The sequence below is a fragment of the Varanus komodoensis genome, unplaced genomic scaffold, assembly GCF_004798865.1.
Source record: "Varanus komodoensis strain SLA01 unplaced genomic scaffold, ASM479886v1 scaffold6_4, whole genome shotgun sequence".
In the NCBI taxonomy this organism is placed as follows: Eukaryota; Metazoa; Chordata; class Lepidosauria; order Squamata; family Varanidae; genus Varanus; species Varanus komodoensis.
In genome coordinates, this window is record NW_025336347.1 from 11,885,000 (window position 1) to 11,905,178 (window position 20,179).

The following is a 20,179-nucleotide window of genomic DNA, read 5'->3' on the forward strand; positions in this document are numbered from 1 at the left end:
CTTTCTTTGTTGTGAGGGATTCCTTCTCTTTCTATATTTACATGTCCTCTGAAGTAAATCACACTATGTTCAATGGAACTCTCTTGCTGAAGAGAGTTCCCTCCCATATGAGCTATTCTTTAGAATATCTCGGTACTCTATGTTGCTCAAGAGGATATTGGGGAACCATTTTCTGTGGTGTCATTTAGAAGCACCCACAGTGTTTCTGGTAACTGCTTCCTACAAGGCATATAGCTGCAATACCTCTGGTGGAAATAAACATCCTGGCAAGGAGAGATTTTGTTCCTCTAAAATTCACATGAGTAATTTGAGGAGGGGTTAAGAGCCCCTTTAACAGTTCTCTCTATTGCAAGTGGTGCAAGACATAAAGTGCATTAAGGAATTAAAAATGTGCTCGTTAAACTGAAGTATCTGCTAGGGTGAATGTGGCCAAAGACCTGTAGTATGTCAAGAGAGGATAGAAGGAGTTGCCTGGGGTTTTTGCAATGAAACAAGGTCTGTGCTCCGTTTTATGATCTCTGCATCCCAGAACATTGGAAGAGGCGCAGTCCCTTGTTGTTGCCGCCTTCAGAAAATTCAATTCTGCGTTTAGAAATGGCTGCTGTGGATTTTTTCTCCCCCCCGAGTCCTCAAAGCAGCCTTTCCCAACTTGGTTCTCTCTTAACCTGCTGGACCACAGCCATCTTCCCCAACCTTTTCTTTTGCACAGAATGAATTCATCTTTAAAACAAAAAAACAAAAACCCTTACATATATGTTTTTAATGCATTTCAGCTAGTTGAAATAGTGTGACACCTCTTGATTTTACTGTTTTATGTTTAGATTTTAAGTAGTTGGTTGCATTACATGTTTAGCCTTTATGTATACCACTCTGGAATCTACTTTAAGTTGAAGCTGAGGTGTTTATGTTTTTAAAAGAAGTAAGCAAAATAGATAAGTAAAAATATACTTTTTAAAAAGAGATACGATATGCATGTGGTATGTAGGCCTTTCTAGTACCTTCATCTCCTTTTTGTAATCTTACCCTGCGATATTTTGTAAAGTTACACATAGTCATAAAAGGATTTCCTTTTCTACCTTTCTGCCCTTCAGATCATGAGACCAGTGAAGTCCTGACCTGAATGGGGTATGGGTAGATGGATCTACGGCTTCTGCTAGGAATCCATATGGGAATTGAGAAATCAAATATTGTTGTCCAGCTTGGGAAGACTGTTGTGATAGTTAGGACTTCATGGATGGTAGCCTCATTTCCAGGTGGTCTTGGGCAATACTGATTATTTGGATCTATTTCAGGAACTTTGACTGGCTTTTTATACTGTCTTCCATGGTATCCTTCTGGATTACCTGGTAGGATGGGGTTCAGGAGGTATGGCTTTGCATTAGTTCTGACCATTGTTCCTAGGAGGCTGGTCTTAGAAGGTGGTACTGGGGGGACTTCTAGACCACCCCGTAGCCTTTGGCATACTGAACGCTGCAGAATTCCATTGTGTTTCCCAAGGCATTTAACATCTACATGAAATTGCTGGGACTTTAGGTAGTGGTGTTATCACTGGGTTTGACTTCTTTTGTACTTACTTACAAATCCCAGGGAGGCTATAGAACTCTTTTAACAGATGTCTGGAGAGGAAGAATGAGGGAGAATAAACTGAAGGCAAGATAGATGCAAGCAGTTGCACTTCCCCTGAAGGACCAAGTTCACAGTTTGAGAATTCACCAGGGCTTGACACTGTCTGTGGAAGCACGAGTGGCAGCAGTGGCTACCAGCTTAGACTGGTATGCCAAGTATGACCCGAGAAAGCTAGTCAGACTGTGCTTACACTTGAACCAGTTAGTAAACCATTGTTATGTGTTCTTTATGGGGCTGTCTGTGAAGATAACCTTTATGGGGTGAAGAGGAACACCACCTTGTGCAGGAAGCGACTGTAGGGCTAGCCTATCAGAAATTACTATTTTGCAGTTGTGCAGGTTACTAGTGTGTTCCTCGGCTCATTTCAGCATGCTGATTTTGACCCAAGTGGTTGGGGACCAAGTTATTTGGAGGACTGGCTGTTTCTGTATGAACCTCTCTGTACCTTAGCATCAGCACTGCAACCCTGCTTGTTGGCTCACCTTTAAGGGTGAGCTTGGTGGAAAGTAAGGTTGGGCCATTCCTCTGTGAAGCTCCCTATGAAGGTACATGAATGACCTCTTCAGTCCTGGAGTCCAGAAATGCTTTGAAGCCATATCTGTTCCAAGTGACTTTCAAGTGATGGCAATTTTATTAGATGCACTGCTGATTTACAGCTTTATTGCTCTGCTTTGTGTTGATTACTTTGAGGGTTGTTCTGTGTTTGAGAATGTTTCTTGTTATTTCTTGTGGTTTATATGATTGTATGCAGCTTGGAAGGACTTCATCTGGAACGCCTGACTTTGAAATGTTGTAAATAAAAATATATTAATAAGATTCAAGGGTTTAATTGTGTGAAAAGTTTCTGGGGAAGAGATGTAGGCAGACAATAGCTTGGCTAAAGTATTAGCAACAGAATTGATGAACAGGCCCAGAGTTTATTGGGTTGGCCCTGTTAGCACAGATGCCACCATTCCTCAGGGACTACTTTTGTACCAATACTGTTTTCCAAGAAACGGAGTACAAGAAGGAAGCTGTTGAATATAATGGGTGAGAAAATACAGTACTGGAGACTCGAAGCATGGAGTATAGTCCTCCTCCCATTGCTACTTTTTTTGCTTGGAGCAAGGTTGTTTATCGGAGTTCCTCTCAGCTTAAGAAACCCCTAGATTTTTTAAAAAAATGTTTACTTAGCCTGTTATGGTTTGTTTTTATCCCAGAGTTATTGTCCCCATAGCTTTTCATTGCAGCTCCCTTCATCAGCTGCCATGCCACTTGATAACTTTCCCGCCGAACATCTTTGTCCCTTAAGTAGCAGCAACCCATGCTTTGAGGTTGCCTCAATGAAATGCAGCCATTTGCTTAGAGCTGGGTTAGTTTAAGCTCCACCCCTTTTATCTAGCCAGTGATTGCTTATACTTGTATTTCTGTGCAGCCGGTATTCCTGGACCTTTCTTTCATGGAAAAGAAGTGGTTTCTTGTAGACAGGACATTAGGGTAGGAGCTGGCACTCCTCTCTCTCTTTTGTTACAAAGGAAGCATATCACCCATCTTGCTCCAGGGTCTGTGCTGTAACTAATTAAGAAAATGGTGTGTGCAGCTTATGCTGAGTTTCACAGTGGCTGACCCAAGCATGTCAGGAGCACGTATCCATCCCCTGGACTGCTCTTGTTATGTATTTGAGCTCCACCTGAACAAACAGTCTGTACGATATGCTTGAGAATCTGCCAGACAGTCCCTCGGGGAACTAGTGATTCAGTGGCCTCTGGGAAAAGTGGGGGCTGCTTTTATGGATACTCACTTCCTGCCTGAAGAACATAGTCATAGCCATTGCTGTTTGCTTTCTGAAGTACGGTGCCATTGCAAAGGCAGCAGAGGTTTTCTGTTTAGAAGAAGAAGCATTTAAAGGCCATTTTTTGGACAACCATGCACAGATTTGAATGAAATTGAATCCATTGCATCGGCCTGTTATCATACTTTCTGAGGGACATGCATGCCTTCTTAGACAAGTCCAGTCCACCTTACTAATCCCCTCCAAAATAGACCCATGGTAAATGCCTGCACTAAAGGGAGATTCTGCTTTGCCTTTGGTTTGGCATTAGAGATTCTTATTTTGCTTTTAGACATTTTAACTGCTTTTACTGAGCCAAGCTATTGGTCCACCCACTCCAGGACTTCCTACTCTGACTGGCAGTGGTTCTTGAAGGACTTGCAGGTGGGCACTTTTTCCTGCCATTTGTCATGAGCTAGGCTTTCTCCTTCTCTACATTCAAAGCCGCATTCCTTTGCAAAGTGTTTCCCAGGAGGATCACCACCCAGAATGGATCTCTGCACATGTACGGAGCAGTTTGTTGAACCCAATCTAATATTTACTTCTAGGAACTCTCCTTTTGAGTATGTCTGAATCCCATTCTTTTGGAAAGGACCCTATGGGAATGAGCACACCTCCTCTCTGCAGGCCAGCCCTCTAATTGGGCCACCCTCCTCTCCCAGCACAGCATCATGGGGTCGAGGCCATACCCACTTCACCTGTCACTGAGAAATTCCCACTTCAAGCCCCTTCCCAGTAGCTGTACAGCTTTCATCTTCTCAGAGGCTGCCACAGCACCTGAGAGGCTGGCCTTGAGGTAAGCGCCTCCACTTCTCATCTCAGTGTCTGGAATTGGCCCACATTGCAAGCCCCCACTAAGTCCAGACCAGTGTGCTCCTGGGACAACTGGCCCTCTCGATCCCAACACCTTGTTTGCGGGGATTGGGAAACATCCAGCATTAAGTCTGAGGCTGCATGAACTGTACCACCACTGACCTCTCATCCTTCCTTGAAGTTTGCAGAGTCTTGGGCTAAGGGGACACATCATATAAAAAAGAGGTTAGCTTGCTAACATCTGTCTCTGGTATGCCACAGATCAAAGGCTGATTGTCTTACCCTTCCCATGTAGTCACCAGACTTGTCACTGCTGCCGCCAATACCACCGTCTCCTCCCTGTCTCCTATTTGGGGAGCAAAGCCCCCATTGCCAGGCAGCTGAGATGGAAGCAAGACAGTTTCCACTTGTTTGTTGCTGGATAATGAACTGCTGCGTTTCCTTACCAGGGAGAAGACAGTGGCAGTGGCACCAATCCTGCAGCCAGACAGCGGCTGACATATAAGTTAAACATGCTGGTGATATTTCTGCTTTCCAAATTTCCATACACTGGAATGGGCTTGGTTAAAACTCTAGCTCAGCTGTTTGGTGATGGAACATTCAACAGACAAAAACCTATGGATTTGGTCCAAAAGACTGGATGCCACTTTCTTTTGCTTGCCATCTGTACTCCCATGTGTATCCAATACCTTGGAGACTACAGGGCCTTGTGCTAAAGTGCTTGTTGTGTGGTGTTGGTGTACCAGGAAGTTGTCATGTGAGTAACTTCTGCAGTTGTTCTGCAGTAGGCTCTGCATGCTGAGAAGTTTAGGAAAAGCAACAGAGTCTGCTTGGGCACCTGAATTATCACTGTGGTAGGAAGTATCCATTCAGTGATGTGCTGGAACCAGGCTGCTCTGGATCCAGAGGAATGGCAACCTTTTGATGCAAAGCCTCACTGATTCATTCTTTCTTTGCAGACAGAGGTTGAAACTGCTGTGGCTAAAAAGATGGCTACCAAAGAAGGAAAGCCAGATCGACTTCATCTCCTGTAACCTACTCTTTTTGATCTCGATCTACAGTCAGGGCCTGACATTCCTCTGTGACACAAGACCTTGCATGTCCTTTGGTAGCAGGCGTTTTTTTGGTGGTTTAATTGTTCTTCTCATTGCATATTAACATATCTGAATATTAATAGAACGGAAAGGGATGTGTAGTACTCTCTTCTCGTTTGAAGCTTGGTTATGCTTTTGATGCTTATAGCAGGTGGTGTCTTAATAGAGTTTTGCTGTATTCAAGCGTCTTTTTTTCTAAATTAACAAAGCCTGGCCAATGCTGTAAGCTGATCCTAGATGAAGGCCAACCATGCAATTTCTCCCTGCCTCCCAGTTCTCTTTCTCCTTACAGTAAACCAAAAATAACTTCTACTGTGCAAAGCAAATATCACCCCTTTAACATCAGAGGGAGAGTCTCCCCCCTTGGGGAAAAGGCTGCTGAAAAGACTTATCAATAAATATTCACGAGGACATTTAGCACTGGCCTACCCACTGGGATTAAGGTGTAACCTTACCTTCTAAAGCACACTCCAATATTCCTAGAAAAGCATGATCTTTTGAAGTAGCACCACCTGTTTTGTCCTGTCACTTCTTGCTCCACCTCTAGAGCACACAAACACCGCTGTACCTTCTGCTCAATGACACCACCACCTGCTGAAACTGCACACAATAGTCTAGTGCTTGGCAAATGATACAAGGAGGTGTGTTTGGTTCTGCAAATCAGCCTTATTCTCTCTATTTCTGAGAAGTTCAGGGCCAGCTGAGGCTGCAGTCATAGGCTCTCTCCATGAAAATTAAGGCTTAGGCTCTGCTTTTAAGTTAATTGTCTAAGATATGGGTTCATTTCGTTTACACCAGAGTGAGTATGCCGCCTCGATCCATGCTGGGACCGCTGTGTGGGTGAAAAAGTTTAATCATTTCCTGCTCAACTACTTCTTTCCTGAAGTTCCACCGCTTTTCCTGCAGTTTAAAAAGGAAGAAACATTTTCAAAAATGTTCTGAGTGGGTGATGACTTTCAGAAAGGAAGCAGCTAGGGAGGGAGGGATTGATGGTCCCAACCTAAATTGTGATCTCAGTGCCTGTGTCAGAATTTTAAGGAGAGGAGAGGAAGTACTGTACACAACATAATTAACAAGAAGCCGGTTGAACTAAGTGGGGTTTGTTACTGTCATGTAAAACACGTATAGCTCAACATAAATTGATTGAAGGACAGCAGGATAAGCACCATCTTCATAAAATGCCTCTTTGTGTTTTGAGAAACTTGTTGGGAACAGACAAGGAGTGGGACTTCTATATTGTAGTTTCTTGTATATGACTAGTAGACAGGATAGAAAACTTTTGAGGAGGGGAGGGGAGTTAAGTAACTTCTGCAGGGATGGCAGATGATCTAAGAATAGATCATTTGCTTGCTAAGTTTCTAGCTCTCATGACTGTGTAATGCAACTCTCTTTTTGTGGTTAGCTTTAGCAATATTAATATAGGGCAACTACTGGAAAAGGCCTACTTGGTTTGCTGAGACTTCAACCTTTCCCAACAAGCAAAAGGTTATTTATTGAAATTTTTTTAACTCAAAATACCAAAAACAGGTCTGTAATTGGCTAGAAATTATGTGATATTTGCCTGCTTTGGGAGTTCAGACATTTTATATAGCAATGGTAAAATGAAATGCATTATTTTATGTTGCTAAAATACATTACATTATTTGCATTTTACAAATACATTATTGTTCTTGAATAGTGCAGAAAAATGGGGGATTAGCTCAGTGTTCCTTTGCCAAGGATGCCGGATGTGATCTTGACTTTAACTTTGAGTAGTTGTAACTTGAATAGGATTTAAAACTTGAAATTTGGTAAAACTTTGGTAAATATAAAGCAATTTAGTTCCGGTTACCCCGAAAGTACCATCGTTGCAGTTTTTATTGACTCCCCTGCATACACCAACCTAAACCACTTGGTGGACAGCTTTTAATTTTAGTATCTCCTCCAAATAATAAGCAAAAAATTCCCGCTTCTCACCTAGTGTGTTTTCTTTCCTTCTGTTGAATTACACAATGCCTGGACTTGTTGATCACTGGGAATGGGGGAAGCTACTTTGGAAGCATGTAATGAGTTGGAGAGCTAGTAATAATATGCAGTCCTAAATAGTATTTCTTTGGTATAAAGGCCTTTGCATACACATTGCAATAAAATGGGCATCCAGAGCCCTGATAACAGGTGCTGGTTACATTGGAAAATCTCTGTGATACTCCTAATTCATTTTCAGTTGTGGCACTTGAAGTGTCAATTCTTAAAATGTTTTAGAAACTTATCCAACACTTGTTAAAAGTTCCAGTGGGAAAATGTTTGCTCACAGATGTTGGATGTGTGCGTGGGAGGGGGGGCTGTCTTTAGGAATTATTACCTTTGATATATCTGTTGCCAACAGAGTTAGAACTCCTGGGAAATTAAAAGGCTGTTTGTGTGTTTTGAGGGGGCACATGGGGGGGATATTTGAGGGGAAATTGGAGTATGTGCAGGTTGATGTGCTGAGCACATATGCTTGTGGATTTCAACTAGCATTCCCCATGTTGTGTCAGAGTAAGAATTAAATGGGTTTTTGTTTTTAGAAGAAGCAGAATTTACTGTATAAAGAGGAGAAAGTTTGGTGATATTTCCTCCTTGTTGAATCAAGATATGCCTTTAGGTGGAAAGGCAGGAAGAGTGTCTGAGGTTTCATCCTTATGTGCTTTTCAGACAGTATTCATCTTTTCAGACCAGGATCCACCTGTATCCCAAACATGTACTTGGAGACCCCACCCACCAAGATGCTTTTCTTCTTTTATTTATACACACATACACACACACACACACACACACACACACAAGGTGGTAGATCTGCTGTTGCAGACCACCTTAGTTTGGACTGTTGCACGATTACAGATCCCAGCCTACCAGCTGAAGATAGAATCAACCCATGGTCTGTGTCTGAATAGGGTCCTGAATCAGTATACTGTAGTCACACTAGCCAAATCAGGTTGCTTAATGTGGCCCATCTGACACGAGTGGCACAATATTATTCTTCTGTGCACTAGGGTTCTACTCAGAGTTCACAATCCAACAGCAAGCTACGTGTCTTCCTGGGTTGTTCATGGTTAACAACCCATTGTTAAGCCATGCTGCAGGGTTCACATGTAACAATGTGCAATTCAACAAACAATCCATCCTGAACCATCCATAGTTGTTAGATGTGAATTGGGCCTCTCTTTATTCTTTCACTTCCTGCAGCCTTTTATCAACATAGAGAATCACTCCAGAGGTAACCCAAACTGTAGGCATGGCACAAATGAGCCCTGTGCTCTGGTGTCCTCTCACTTTCCTCTGGAATATCACTTCCTTCTTATGGTTCCACGTGAAGGACAACTATACCTTACCATTACATCTAAAGCAAGCAAAGCATGAACTGCAGAAACATGTCTACTTCACGCACGTGGAACCACCTGTTGATGAGAGTGGAATTAGGACTGCTGCCACAAATGTTGCAAAATTCCAATAGCCTTGTATTCCCTTTTCCTATCTCACTCCATGTAGAGTCTGAGAGAGTGAGGCAGTGAGCAGAACCTCTTGTATGTGCTTCACTTTTCTGTAACAGATAATGTGGAGGCCTCATGTGTAATGTCTCTCTATTGCAGTCTAAACAGAGAACTTTTAAACTTCTGTTCCGTTTGATGAATTGCTTTGTGTAAGTTGAAAGCTCGTCTGTGCCAGTATATGTCATTTTAATAATAGGCATTTTCTTACCTTACTTTTTATTTCTAGACTTTATTTCCCCACTCCACAAGAACACTGATTGCTAGCCTGGAGCCAAAAATGTGATGAGAGACTGTGTCTGTTCTATGTTTGTACTTATTTTATTGGGCGGGGGGAGACGACAAAGTGGATTATGTCAATTTTTTCTCTATTCTGCATTGTAGGAATCGCAACAAGATCCGTAGCATTGAGGCAAGCCAACTACAGCCATATGTTGCCCTGGAAACATTGGACCTGAGCTCCAATGATCTCACAGAAATCCGAAGTGGCTGTTTCCCAGTGGGGCTTCACATAAAGGATCTGTAAGTTTGTTTTGTTTTTCACCATTTTCTGGGAAAATAGTCATTTATTTATACAGTAAGGATTGATCTTTTGATACTTTGAAAGCTTAGAAATAGATCGTAATTATGGATTGTAAATCAGATGGGTGTTACGTGTGTTTTTGTCTGTGTACCGTAGTACCTATACTTTGAGTGATTACGTTTTTCATGGCAGGTCTTGAAGGAACATCTTACTGAAGAAACACACTGAGCACTTCCGCCTGTTTACAAACTAAATATGAACTAGCTTAAAAAAACACACACCAAAATGTAGTGTTAAACTGCATCCACAAAAGCATGGAACCTGGATCACGAGGATTAATAGTACTCACTGTGTTCTGTGTTAGTTGGGATGCATGTGCAATGTTGTGTCTGGCACTGGGCACCACATTTTAAGAAGTACAGCGGGACACGCATATCCGCTGACTCAATTATTGCATTTTCACTTGACTGCAGTTGACCTCAGTCTGAAAGAGAAGTCGTAAAATGCCGCAAAGTGCCAAAGAGAAGCCGTTAAGTACTTCCTTTAAGTGAAAATTCTCTATTTAATGAGGAAAGAAAAAGTCATGTGCTGAGGTTGCTAGGATGTATGGTAAGAATGAATCATCTGTTCATGAAATTGTAGAAAAAGAAATGTATAGGTACAGTATGTGGTACATGTAGTGTTCGCTATTATCCGTGGTTTCAGGCATCCACGGAGGGGCTTGGAACCTGTTCCTTTAGATACGGGGTGTCCTGTTTACACTGACAAACTGAAGCATGTCTGGAGAAGAGAAGAAGTAGAATGAGGAGTCTGGAAACCAAAGCTGGGCATATTTAGTCTGAACAAGAGAAGTGTAAATGGAGACATGATAGCTGTCTTAAGTATCTGAAAGGCTGTTGTGTAGGAGATGGTACAGATTTGTTCCCTGTTGCTCCAGAGACTTCATGGTTTGAGGTTGCAGGGATACAGATTCCTCTTAAACATTAGGAAAGTACCGAGGACATCCAGCAGTGAGGAGGTGGTAAGTTCTGCTTTGCTGGAGGTATTTAGGAGGAGCCTGGATGGCCACCTGTCAAGGATGTTGTAGCTGCATCGTGCATTGCAAAGACTGAGCAGCGAATTAGACTGGATCAGACTTCCCCAACCTGGCACCCTCCAGAAAGTTTGGACTTCAGCACCCATCTGCCTCAGCCAGAATGGCCAGTGGTCCAGAATTCTGGGAATTTCAATCCAACACTAACAGAGAGCACCAGTTTCAGGAGGTCTGATTTTCAAGGACTCTTCTAACCCAGAATGAATCCTCCAGTTCATTCATCCCCATAAAAGTTGAAAATTTAATTCAAATTCAACAGCTTAAACAAGCCACAATAGCATGTTTAAGCCACATTGCTTGCTAGACACCGCTTGTCTGTTTACTTGCCCTTGTAGTGCTTGTTGTGTCTTCTGAACTTGGACACTTATTTGAGGAGGAACTGCTCAGATAACCCAGCAACAGGCCATACACAATTTGGGCATTGTTCTCCCCTCCCAACCAGTAATGCCACCCAGATTTTGATGACTCAACAAGCCATGCCTAGATGCTTAATTTGGGAAATGGTGTGTGATGTGCTTAACAGCCTAAACAAGCCATGTTATTCATGTGAACTTGGTTTCTCTAATGGCTGTTGGGGCAGGGGAAATTAAACATGGCAGAACCAAGGCAAGAGTCTTCCCACTTGAAGCTGCTGCATTCTCTCCTGTAGCTTGTTTAGTATAGCAAATAGCACTGGCATTTAGCAGGGATACGAGGGGCGTTCAGTGTATTCTCAGTATCAGCATGAAGAAAAAGGAATAATAAATTGAAATAATTTTTATTTTTCAATTTAATCTCCCATAACTTCAATATATTTATTACATCTAGAAATTAACTTTTCAATTCCCTGTTAAAAATACCCTTCCTCCTTGTCTAAAAAATATGCATCAATTGCCACCTTGAGCTCTTCGTCGTCGGAAAATCTCTTTCCACGAAGATCTTTTTTAAATTTGGGAATAGGTAGTAGTCACTGGGGGCCAGGTCCGGGCTATAGGGTGGGTGGTTTATTTCTTCGAAACCACAGTCTCGCACAGCAGCCTTCAAAACACGTGCCGTGTGAATGGGCGTGTTGTCGTGAAGAAGCAACACACCTGTGGTCAGTTTTCCCCACATTTTTTCTTTAATTGCTTCTCTTAAATTATGCAGAGTGGTTGTGTAAGATGCTGCATTTATTTCGTGTACTCGATCAATAAAATTCCCTTTGAGTCCCAAAACACTGTGGCCATGATTTTTCCGGCCAATGGAGTGACTTTGAATTTCTTTGGAGGGTCAACACCATTTTTATGCCACTGCATGGACTCCTGCTTACTTTCAGGGTCATAGTGATGAACCCAAGTTTCATCTCCAGTAACAATCCAGTCGAAAATAATCGATGGATCTTCACCACAGAGCTCTAAAAAATCCCTACAGCACTCGACTCGCACTTGTTTCTGAGGCGCCATGAGCATTCGTGGCACCCATCTTGCACAGACCTTTGAAAGGTTAAGATGGTCATGAAAAATAGTAAATATGATACCAACGGATAGGTTTACCATCTCTGCTAACATTTTGATTTTTTATTCGGGCATCTTCCAATACAAGTTTCTCAATTTTTTTCACATTTTCTTTCATAGTGGCAGTAACCGGTCCGCCCAAGCGATGGTCGTCTTCAGTGCTTTCTCTGACCCTTTTAAATTCACTTGACCACTTTTGAACAGTAGATAATGAAGGTGCAGAGTCCTGGTAAACGACCACCATCTCTTCATGAATGATTTTTTGACTTTTTCCTTGTTTGTAAGGAACTTAATCACAGCGCAGTGCTCGATTTTCTTCAACATTGTCGCGTCAGTCATCATGGTCGTCTTTCACTGAGGATTACTAGGGAACTAATGATCACACTTAGTTGAAATTTTGCATGTATACCCTCAGATAGTGTCATTAGCTAATGAAGTAATTACATTACCCACATCAATAGCAAATCAACCCGATACCGCGAATACATTGAACGCCCCTCGTAGGAGTGGAGATGAGTGGAGGGAATATGTGTTCCTTATGAAAAGGGAGGAGATTGCTAAGAGAGAGACTAGGTGTTGTTGGCATTTGCATCACATTTTTAATAACAGCTGGTTTCACTATTTTCTATGTGATGAAAATATTGAGTGCTGCAATGTTGTTGAATAGTGGAGGCCATTTTTTCTATAATGAAAGAAAAAGAAATGGTTTGACTTTAGACTTGACTGTAAGTCACAACTGAACTGTATTAATCAGCAGATGATGCCATAGAGCTGCTTTGCAGTATGGAGACTGTAAATTTCAAGAATGATCTGAGGCAGAAAGTCGGAAGCAAAATCTGTACCAATAAAATGGACTACTTTGGTGGACTGCTTCTACATGGCCCCCCAGACATACAGCAGTTAAATGCTGCTAAATGAAAATGAGTACTTAAAATAATTTGTATTTCATTTTTCAGTGAACAAAATGAGTGATGGCAAGGATGGGCAGAAGGGGGCCATTGTGGTATTGTGTGGTTGGATTGTTGGTCTAGGACTGAGAAGACCCATGACTTATTTAGCTGCAATACCTACGGGTGCCAACTTAAATGGACATCACCCTCCTGGGGGCTATTTTGCTGTGTGTTTTGGTGAGCATGAGTTATGCAAGGGTTAAGCTACTGTTGCATAGATCTGAGACAGACCATGGCTTAAGCGAGGGTTGTCGAGGCATTGCATAACCCACACTCGTGGTGTTCACATAACACAACAACCCCAAGTGGACTTTACATGTTCAAAATGGTTGCTACATAGACTACAGTTGCATGGGATGGCATGCTGAATGAACGATCCCCCCTGTCTCTCAGCCTGGCCAGTCTCATCAGTTTGCTAGGGGGATGCAGTGAGTGGGAAAGAGAGCCATGAAGGTGGAACTCCTTGAAGGCACGTTAGGTTGTGAGTTATAAGATACAGTGCAGTCATTAGTGTAGATCACTGGGTAAACTGCAGTAGATTGGCAGGGTTTTCTGGATCCTCATGGCTCAATAACTACAGATAAAAGGCTGCCATCTCCTTTAATGTTCCCTTGGTTTAGGGTGTTGATGGAGACTTGTATATGGGTATGTAGAACATTGTGTGGTTCATGGGGCTGCAGCAGGTAAGTGACTGTGCGTTACACAGTTGTTCTGGTTGCACATGATGCCTTCCAGAATGCAGTGTCTCTTTGTTAGGTTTGTGGTATGAATCTTGTTTACAGTACACAATAAGAGTGACAAGGAATTAGTTCTTCTAGGACAGCCTTTCCCAACCTGGTGCCTTCCAGATGTTTTGGACTATAATTCCCAGCACTTCTGGCCATTGGCAATGCTTGCTGGGGCTGATGGGAGTTGAAATCCAAAGCACCTGAAGGCTACCAGGTTGGAAAAAGCTGTTCTAGGAGTTTGAAGGTGCTTGTTTAAGTGGTGCTAAGGGAGAAATTGGCTTGACTTGTCTGAGGAGAAAGCACACTTGATTTTTTAATATAATGGGTTTAATGCTGCCACTTGTTCAGATAAAGCATGAAGACCAAGAACTGTGACAGAGTCATTTGAATGTTCTGTAATGAATTATTGCAGCTACCTGGGGAGCAACAGAATCAGCATCCTGGAGACGAAGGCTTTTGATAGTCTGTCACGATCCCTGCTAACGCTTCGCCTGAGTAAAAACAGGATCACTCAGCTTCCTGTGAAAGCATTCAAGCTGCCCAGGCTCATGCAACTGTGAGTAGAAATGTGCATTTTAATTAGGGCTAACCATAAGCTTTATGGAGACAAACATTCCCTAAGGACATGCTTACCAAATGCAATCCTCCTTCACTCTGCATCTATAAAACATTAAATAAACTATATTTTAATGGCCCTATGGTGACACCTAATAAAACAAATTAGGAGTAGATTTTTTTGGTGGTCCAACATTGGTTTGACTTTGCAGATTATACTTTTAATGGGGAAAGGAAAAAAGATATTTGATAATAATTAGTGAATTGGTTATAGAACACACAATTTACACATGCCACAAACCTTGTTTTTTTCTTTTTCTTCTTGCTCATTGTTATTTTACCCTTTGTTTTATTAGAATGTAGTGAAAGTGAAGCAAGTTAAGGGGTTTTCTGAACACAGTTTTCAAGACCACACATATGTCTTTAGTAATAAAACTGCAGTGAGGGAAGGCTGTTAAATGTGTGCAATTGACATTTAGATGTACAAAATGGTGCTTTGATGAGTTAGTGCACACACTGCTGTTTGCTCAGCTTGAGTGTAGCCTGGGCTGCCTTTGACCATAAATATACATCTACATCTGTGAAGGTGCTTTACATGAAGATAACTGACCTTTAGTTTCAATGCTGCTTTCTGAAAGTTCAGAATCTAACTCGGACTAGTTTATGCCCCATTTGGTATAAAATTTCAAGTAGAGCTATAGAGATGGGATAGCTATAGAAATAGATATAGAACTAGCTATAAAATAGATATGGAAATAAATGTGAATATAGATACTGAGAGTTTTTAAACTCTTTGCAAATAAAAGAGTATGAGATACCTTTTAAATTGAAGTTACTGCTAGGACTTGGGTTAAACTTGTTCATCCAAGAAAACTGATTTTCTTTATTTACCCAAAAGTCATCTCATAGAAGGAATTTACATTTTTCTTTATCACTTAGTGAATTGGTTATAGAACACACAGTTTACACATGCCACAAAACTGAATGTTCACACTTTCTTTATTGAAAATCCTGATTAACTGTATCCTGCAAGGGTAGTGTTCAGAAATGTATAAAGGAGCCTAGTTCTCATCTATGGAATACATTTTTATTATTTAGCAGGTTAGAATATAACCACCAGCTTCTAATTCTTGGCTGATGTATAGGGGCTTCTCTACATAGCACCCATAGTTTCAGGTTAAATATTGTACTCAAAGTAATGGAATGAAATCATAATAAATCATTTCTAGAGCTATCCAAAGAATTTAATCTAGAACCCCAAAAATAATGTTGAGAGTGACACATTGTTGTGAATATAATTCACGGTCATAGTCCCAAGGAATTTTCTACTCATAGAAAAGCTGTCTTATACCTTGCATTAGATTGTAGTATGAGGGAACGGCAAACACATCGATAGATACTGTTATGCTTGTGCAAAATGTTGCACACACAGAAATCTGGGGACGACTCTAGAAATCAATATTTTAAATTGGACCTATTTTCCTTCCCTGCACAGCTTACAATAGAGCACTCTTAGTCTGGATCCCAAGAATAGCCTTCCTTTTGTTCCCTGCCTTTCAAACCGTGCATGTTAAGAGCCCAAGGTCTTTTGGTTTGTTTTTGTTTAGCTGCTGTTCTCTGTGCTCCCCCCCCCCCCCACTATTGTGCCTTTCTGGTGCTGATGTTTTAAACTATTTGCACTAAAAGGGTGACTTCAAATTATTGGTGAAATACTGAAAGCCACACACACTTTCGTAAGTAAAAATCTCACTGTTGCTTAAATGCAGTAGGTGCACAACATAGGTACAGTCTCATGCAAGAGTATGTAAGCTTTGGTGATAAGCACACAACCCCTCATTCGGTGGAAAATCCTGCATAATGTCAACACTGGCTTGTCTCTTCACCAAAGGAATTGGACATAGTAAGATACTACCTTTGCTCACTGAAATGAAAATATTTTTGACCATCTATGCTATAATAAACTACCATGCACTGATACGACCACTGCTGAGTCTGATCATTATCTGAAATAAATGAGTTTCATTAGCCTGGCATTAAGTGGAAACTATGAGGAAAAGGGAAAGGTTGGAATATTTGGACCTTACTGCAATTTTGCATCTTTCTATCTTTATTTTAAAATGAATGTCTGAATAAATCTGAAAAATTTACAAAGGGTACTTTTGTGGGGTTATGATGCACTTGTAAAACATATGCCAACCGTTTTGCCGGGATTAGCAGACATTTAAGTTTTGTGACTGAAAACATTTACATTCTTGACAGGTTAAGAGGAAAGCCCTGATTTCTTAAGCATGCGAGTTCTAAGAATGTGGTAAAAAAAATGAAAGGTTTTCAACAAGAGCGCCAGTAAAATATATCAATCATGTGGTCTGTCAGAAACATCCCTCCTGCCAAGAAATTCTGCTCTTTATCTTTGCCTGTGGCTAGGTTTGCTGAAGGCAGGATTCATGCCGAAGCAACCCCTGTTTCTGGACAGCTGTTGTGGGGGTCTCTGGTGGAAACGGTTCAGGTCTTGGCTTTGGGGTTGTGAAGATGAGTGGAAATGCTTGGGTTAATGTTCTTCTGTGTTGCTGGGAATTTTAGAGAGCTAAACCGGAACCGTATTCGTCTGATAGAAGGCCTGACGTTTCAAGGGCTGGACAGCTTGGAAGTTCTGAAGCTACAGCGCAACAACATAAGCAAGCTAACCGATGGAGCTTTCTGGGGTCTGGCCAAAATGCAAGTTCTGTAAGTTAAAAGGCAGTCATAGTGGTAGAATATTAGCAGTCCTCTGACCGTGTCTTTGTCCAATGTGCTATGCAGGTTACTGATGGGTAATCTGGCTTATGCAATCACACAGTTGCTCTTCTGGCTTCTACCCTTAAGCCACAATCCTTTGCACACTTGCCTGGGAGTAAGATCAGTGAATGCAATGGGAATTACTTCTGAGTGAACATACGTAGAGTTGCACTGCTGTTTGGATCTGAGATGTGGAGTTTGTGGCCCTACAGTCCTAATCACTGCAACTAGTGGTGATAGTTCATGGGGATTGTTGGCAAAAACATCCGGAGGGTCGCAAGTTGTCCACCCCTGGTTTGGAGTGAAGTTAGAGACAGAAGCAAAATGCTTAGTTATGGGGGTCCTACTGGGACAGTGCTCAGGGATTTTTGTAGCAATTAAGGTTATGTAAAGGGGCTTTGATGGGGCTACAAATATATGTGGCTAAATTCCTGTGCAGTTGAATTCTTCCATCAGAAGAATTCTCCCATTCATTTCACCCTTCATTTTTTTTTCTCCTAAAAGCCACAAAGACTCTTCCGTTACTTTTTTTTTTTTTTTTTACTGAAAAGCCACAAATCATTTTGGACAGACGTACCTACCTTGTAAAATTTGTATTTTTCTTGGTCCTGATGTTATGAATCCTTTGCACTGACACATTAGTCTGACCTGCATCCTGATTCATGGTTCATGTTTTGATGGCTAATGGTCATGTCCTTTTTTCAGTAAAAATACAGTTTAAATATGATTTTCTCATGCCACTTAAAAGGTAACTTTTTCCTGTGCAGTGTACTTCTATCTGCCTTCACTCCTGCTTCTGCAACAATAAACAACACCCCTCCCCCCCACACACACATTCAGTTCATCTACAGAGTGGGTGGGAGGGCTTCAGACCCCTGGGGGTTTCTCCCTCTGGTTTCCCTGAGTAGTGGCTCTCTGTGCCCACTCATTCCTTGCTCGCGTTTTATCCAGGTTAATTCGAGCATCTCCCTGGAGGCCATGTTAACCTTAAACTGCAAACATGACCCTTAAGAGCAAAGAAGGGCATGGATATTAATTGAGAGCCAGTGTGGTGGTGTGGTTAAGAGCTGGGACTGGGACTCAGACGATCTGGGTTCTAGTCCACGCTCAGCCATGGAGCCAACTGGGTGACTTTGGGCCAGTCACAGGCTTTCAGCCCAACCTACCTCACAGGGTTGTTGTGGGGATAAGATGGAGGAGGAGAATGATGTAAGCTGCCTTGAGCCCTTTGTAGGAAAAAGGCAGGATATAAATTGAATGAATGAATGAATGAATGAATGAATGAAGATGATTGCATTTATTGGTCTTTAAAGAAGCATTGTTTGTGTTGCTGTTGTTTTATATCAGTGAACCTAGTCAGAGTGTTTCAATTGCCCTTTCTTCTAGGCATCTGGAGCACAATGTCCTTACGGAGGTGAACAGCGGATCCCTGTATGGTCTTGCATCTCTTCAGCAATTTCATCTCAGTAACAACTTGATATCCCGTATCAGTCCCGTTGGATGGAGCTTCTGCCAGAAGCTGAATGAACTGTGAGTTGGCAATAAAAGTAGATATTACTGCAATGTGTTGTGTATAGGAGGCTACCTTGGAAAACATTTCGGAAGCTTCAGTTACGGTAGAATGCAGTGACCAGAGTTTTGACTGCGATGCTGCGCACAGGTCATCCATTGCTGGGTTTAAAAAGCTACACCGGCCACCTGTTTTTTTCTGGGCTGCATTCAAAGAACTGATACTTGTCTTTCAGAGCTCTAGATGGCTTTGGACCTAAATACTGGAAGGAGGAACTCCTCCTTTCTGCTCATGCCCAGCTGATGCCTTTTTAAACTGCAGCCCTCATCAGAACTGAGGTTTCCTTTACGAGGGGGGCTTTCTTAATAGTGGTGCCAAAGAATGCTGTTCCTTGACAGGTAGAACTGGCACCAGGCTTTCTGCAATTCTTGGTCAGGCAACCTCTGTTTTATTCACCCAGACATTTATATTTACGTATTTAAAACTCTCTGACTTTGTGCTTAGTTCTGCACCTTGAGATACTGACTAAAAAGTGGCACATAAACATTTCTAAACAAGTAAGCCGCTGTGATCTGCTCGTGATTGTCCACTTTGGTTCTGCTCTGGTTTGCAAATAAGGGGGTTCAGAAAACAATTCTGCATTTCTTTGGTGAAAGCCCTTTCCTTGATAGTAGGTATTGCAGCCCTTTAAAAAAATAATACGGGAGGGAGGAGCTCCTCAAAGCATTCACAATTAGCAATTTTTTCCTGATTCTTGAAGGAAAGACATAAACGGTCTGCAGGTAAATACGCAGAAGGGAAGGAGAACAGTAATGCTAGAATGTGTGCAAGCTGATGTGTCTTTCCAGTTGACTGCAGATGTAATGATGGATATTCTGAAGTTCTGTTCTGAAGTTTGCTCTTGGCTATCTCTGTATGATGTCAGCAAAGAAACATGCTTGAACCAGTTCTGACAGAAGGCTCCATACAGAATATCAAAGGAAGCCTTTTTTTTCCTAGTCAAATTTAGCATTACCTTCTAGCATTGGATTTCTTCTTTCCTCCACCCCACCCCCCTCCCTTTGAAAAATTGTTTCATCGCAGGTGAGGAAATAATTTTGACTGACTGCCATTTCTTCATAATTCAATACAACAGCAGCTTTAGGAACGAGTGTATGTTGTCCCATGCCTTCCTGAAAGTCATTAATCTCTTCTGAATTTCTTCCAGTGCTTTTAGTTGCACTGCTGCGGCTTCTGCTTGCATTTACAAAAGATATACAGCTTATTTGCCAAGGAAATGTGACACTTCTAGTGCTTAAAAATGTGTCTGTTTTGACTTAAGCTTTGGCGTTTGCTGTTAACTTTTATGCTTACTCTAGGTGCTTTCTCCATAGCAGTTGATATTAGTCAAATCTGCAAGAGAAATACAGAGATTCAGAAGTGGACCAAATTACATACAATTTGTTCCAGTACTTGGAAATAACAATACCATAGTATACATGCAAAATATTGCTTCTTAAGTTGTTTTGCATGAGGAGTCCTTGCTGACATGCTTACAAAATGCAAAGCTGCCTCTATTTAAACAAAACCTTTCCTTTGACTCTTCTAGACCCATAAACCACTGCTTCCTGCTCCATGAACTACTCTGTGTAAGCTTCTGTGTTGGGCATCCCTGCTCCTCATTTTTGGCTGCAAGGACATGATGGAAAGCACCCACTTCTGTTTTAAATGAACTGACGTTGCAA

The 20,179-nt window shown here is 41.7% G+C and overlaps 1 protein-coding gene across 1 annotated transcript in view; it reads left to right on the forward strand.

The window, feature by feature from the left end:
* Positions 1–20,179, forward strand: part of LRIG1 (leucine rich repeats and immunoglobulin like domains 1) — a 151,239-nt gene that overhangs the window by 96,575 nt on the left and 34,485 nt on the right. The window contains exons 4-7 of the mRNA XM_044451854.1: positions 9,234–9,371; positions 14,028–14,171; positions 16,751–16,894; positions 18,332–18,475. Coding sequence (XP_044307789.1) covers positions 9,234–9,371; positions 14,028–14,171; positions 16,751–16,894; positions 18,332–18,475 — 570 coding nt within the window. The remainder of the gene's footprint in view (positions 1–9,233; positions 9,372–14,027; positions 14,172–16,750; positions 16,895–18,331; positions 18,476–20,179) is intronic.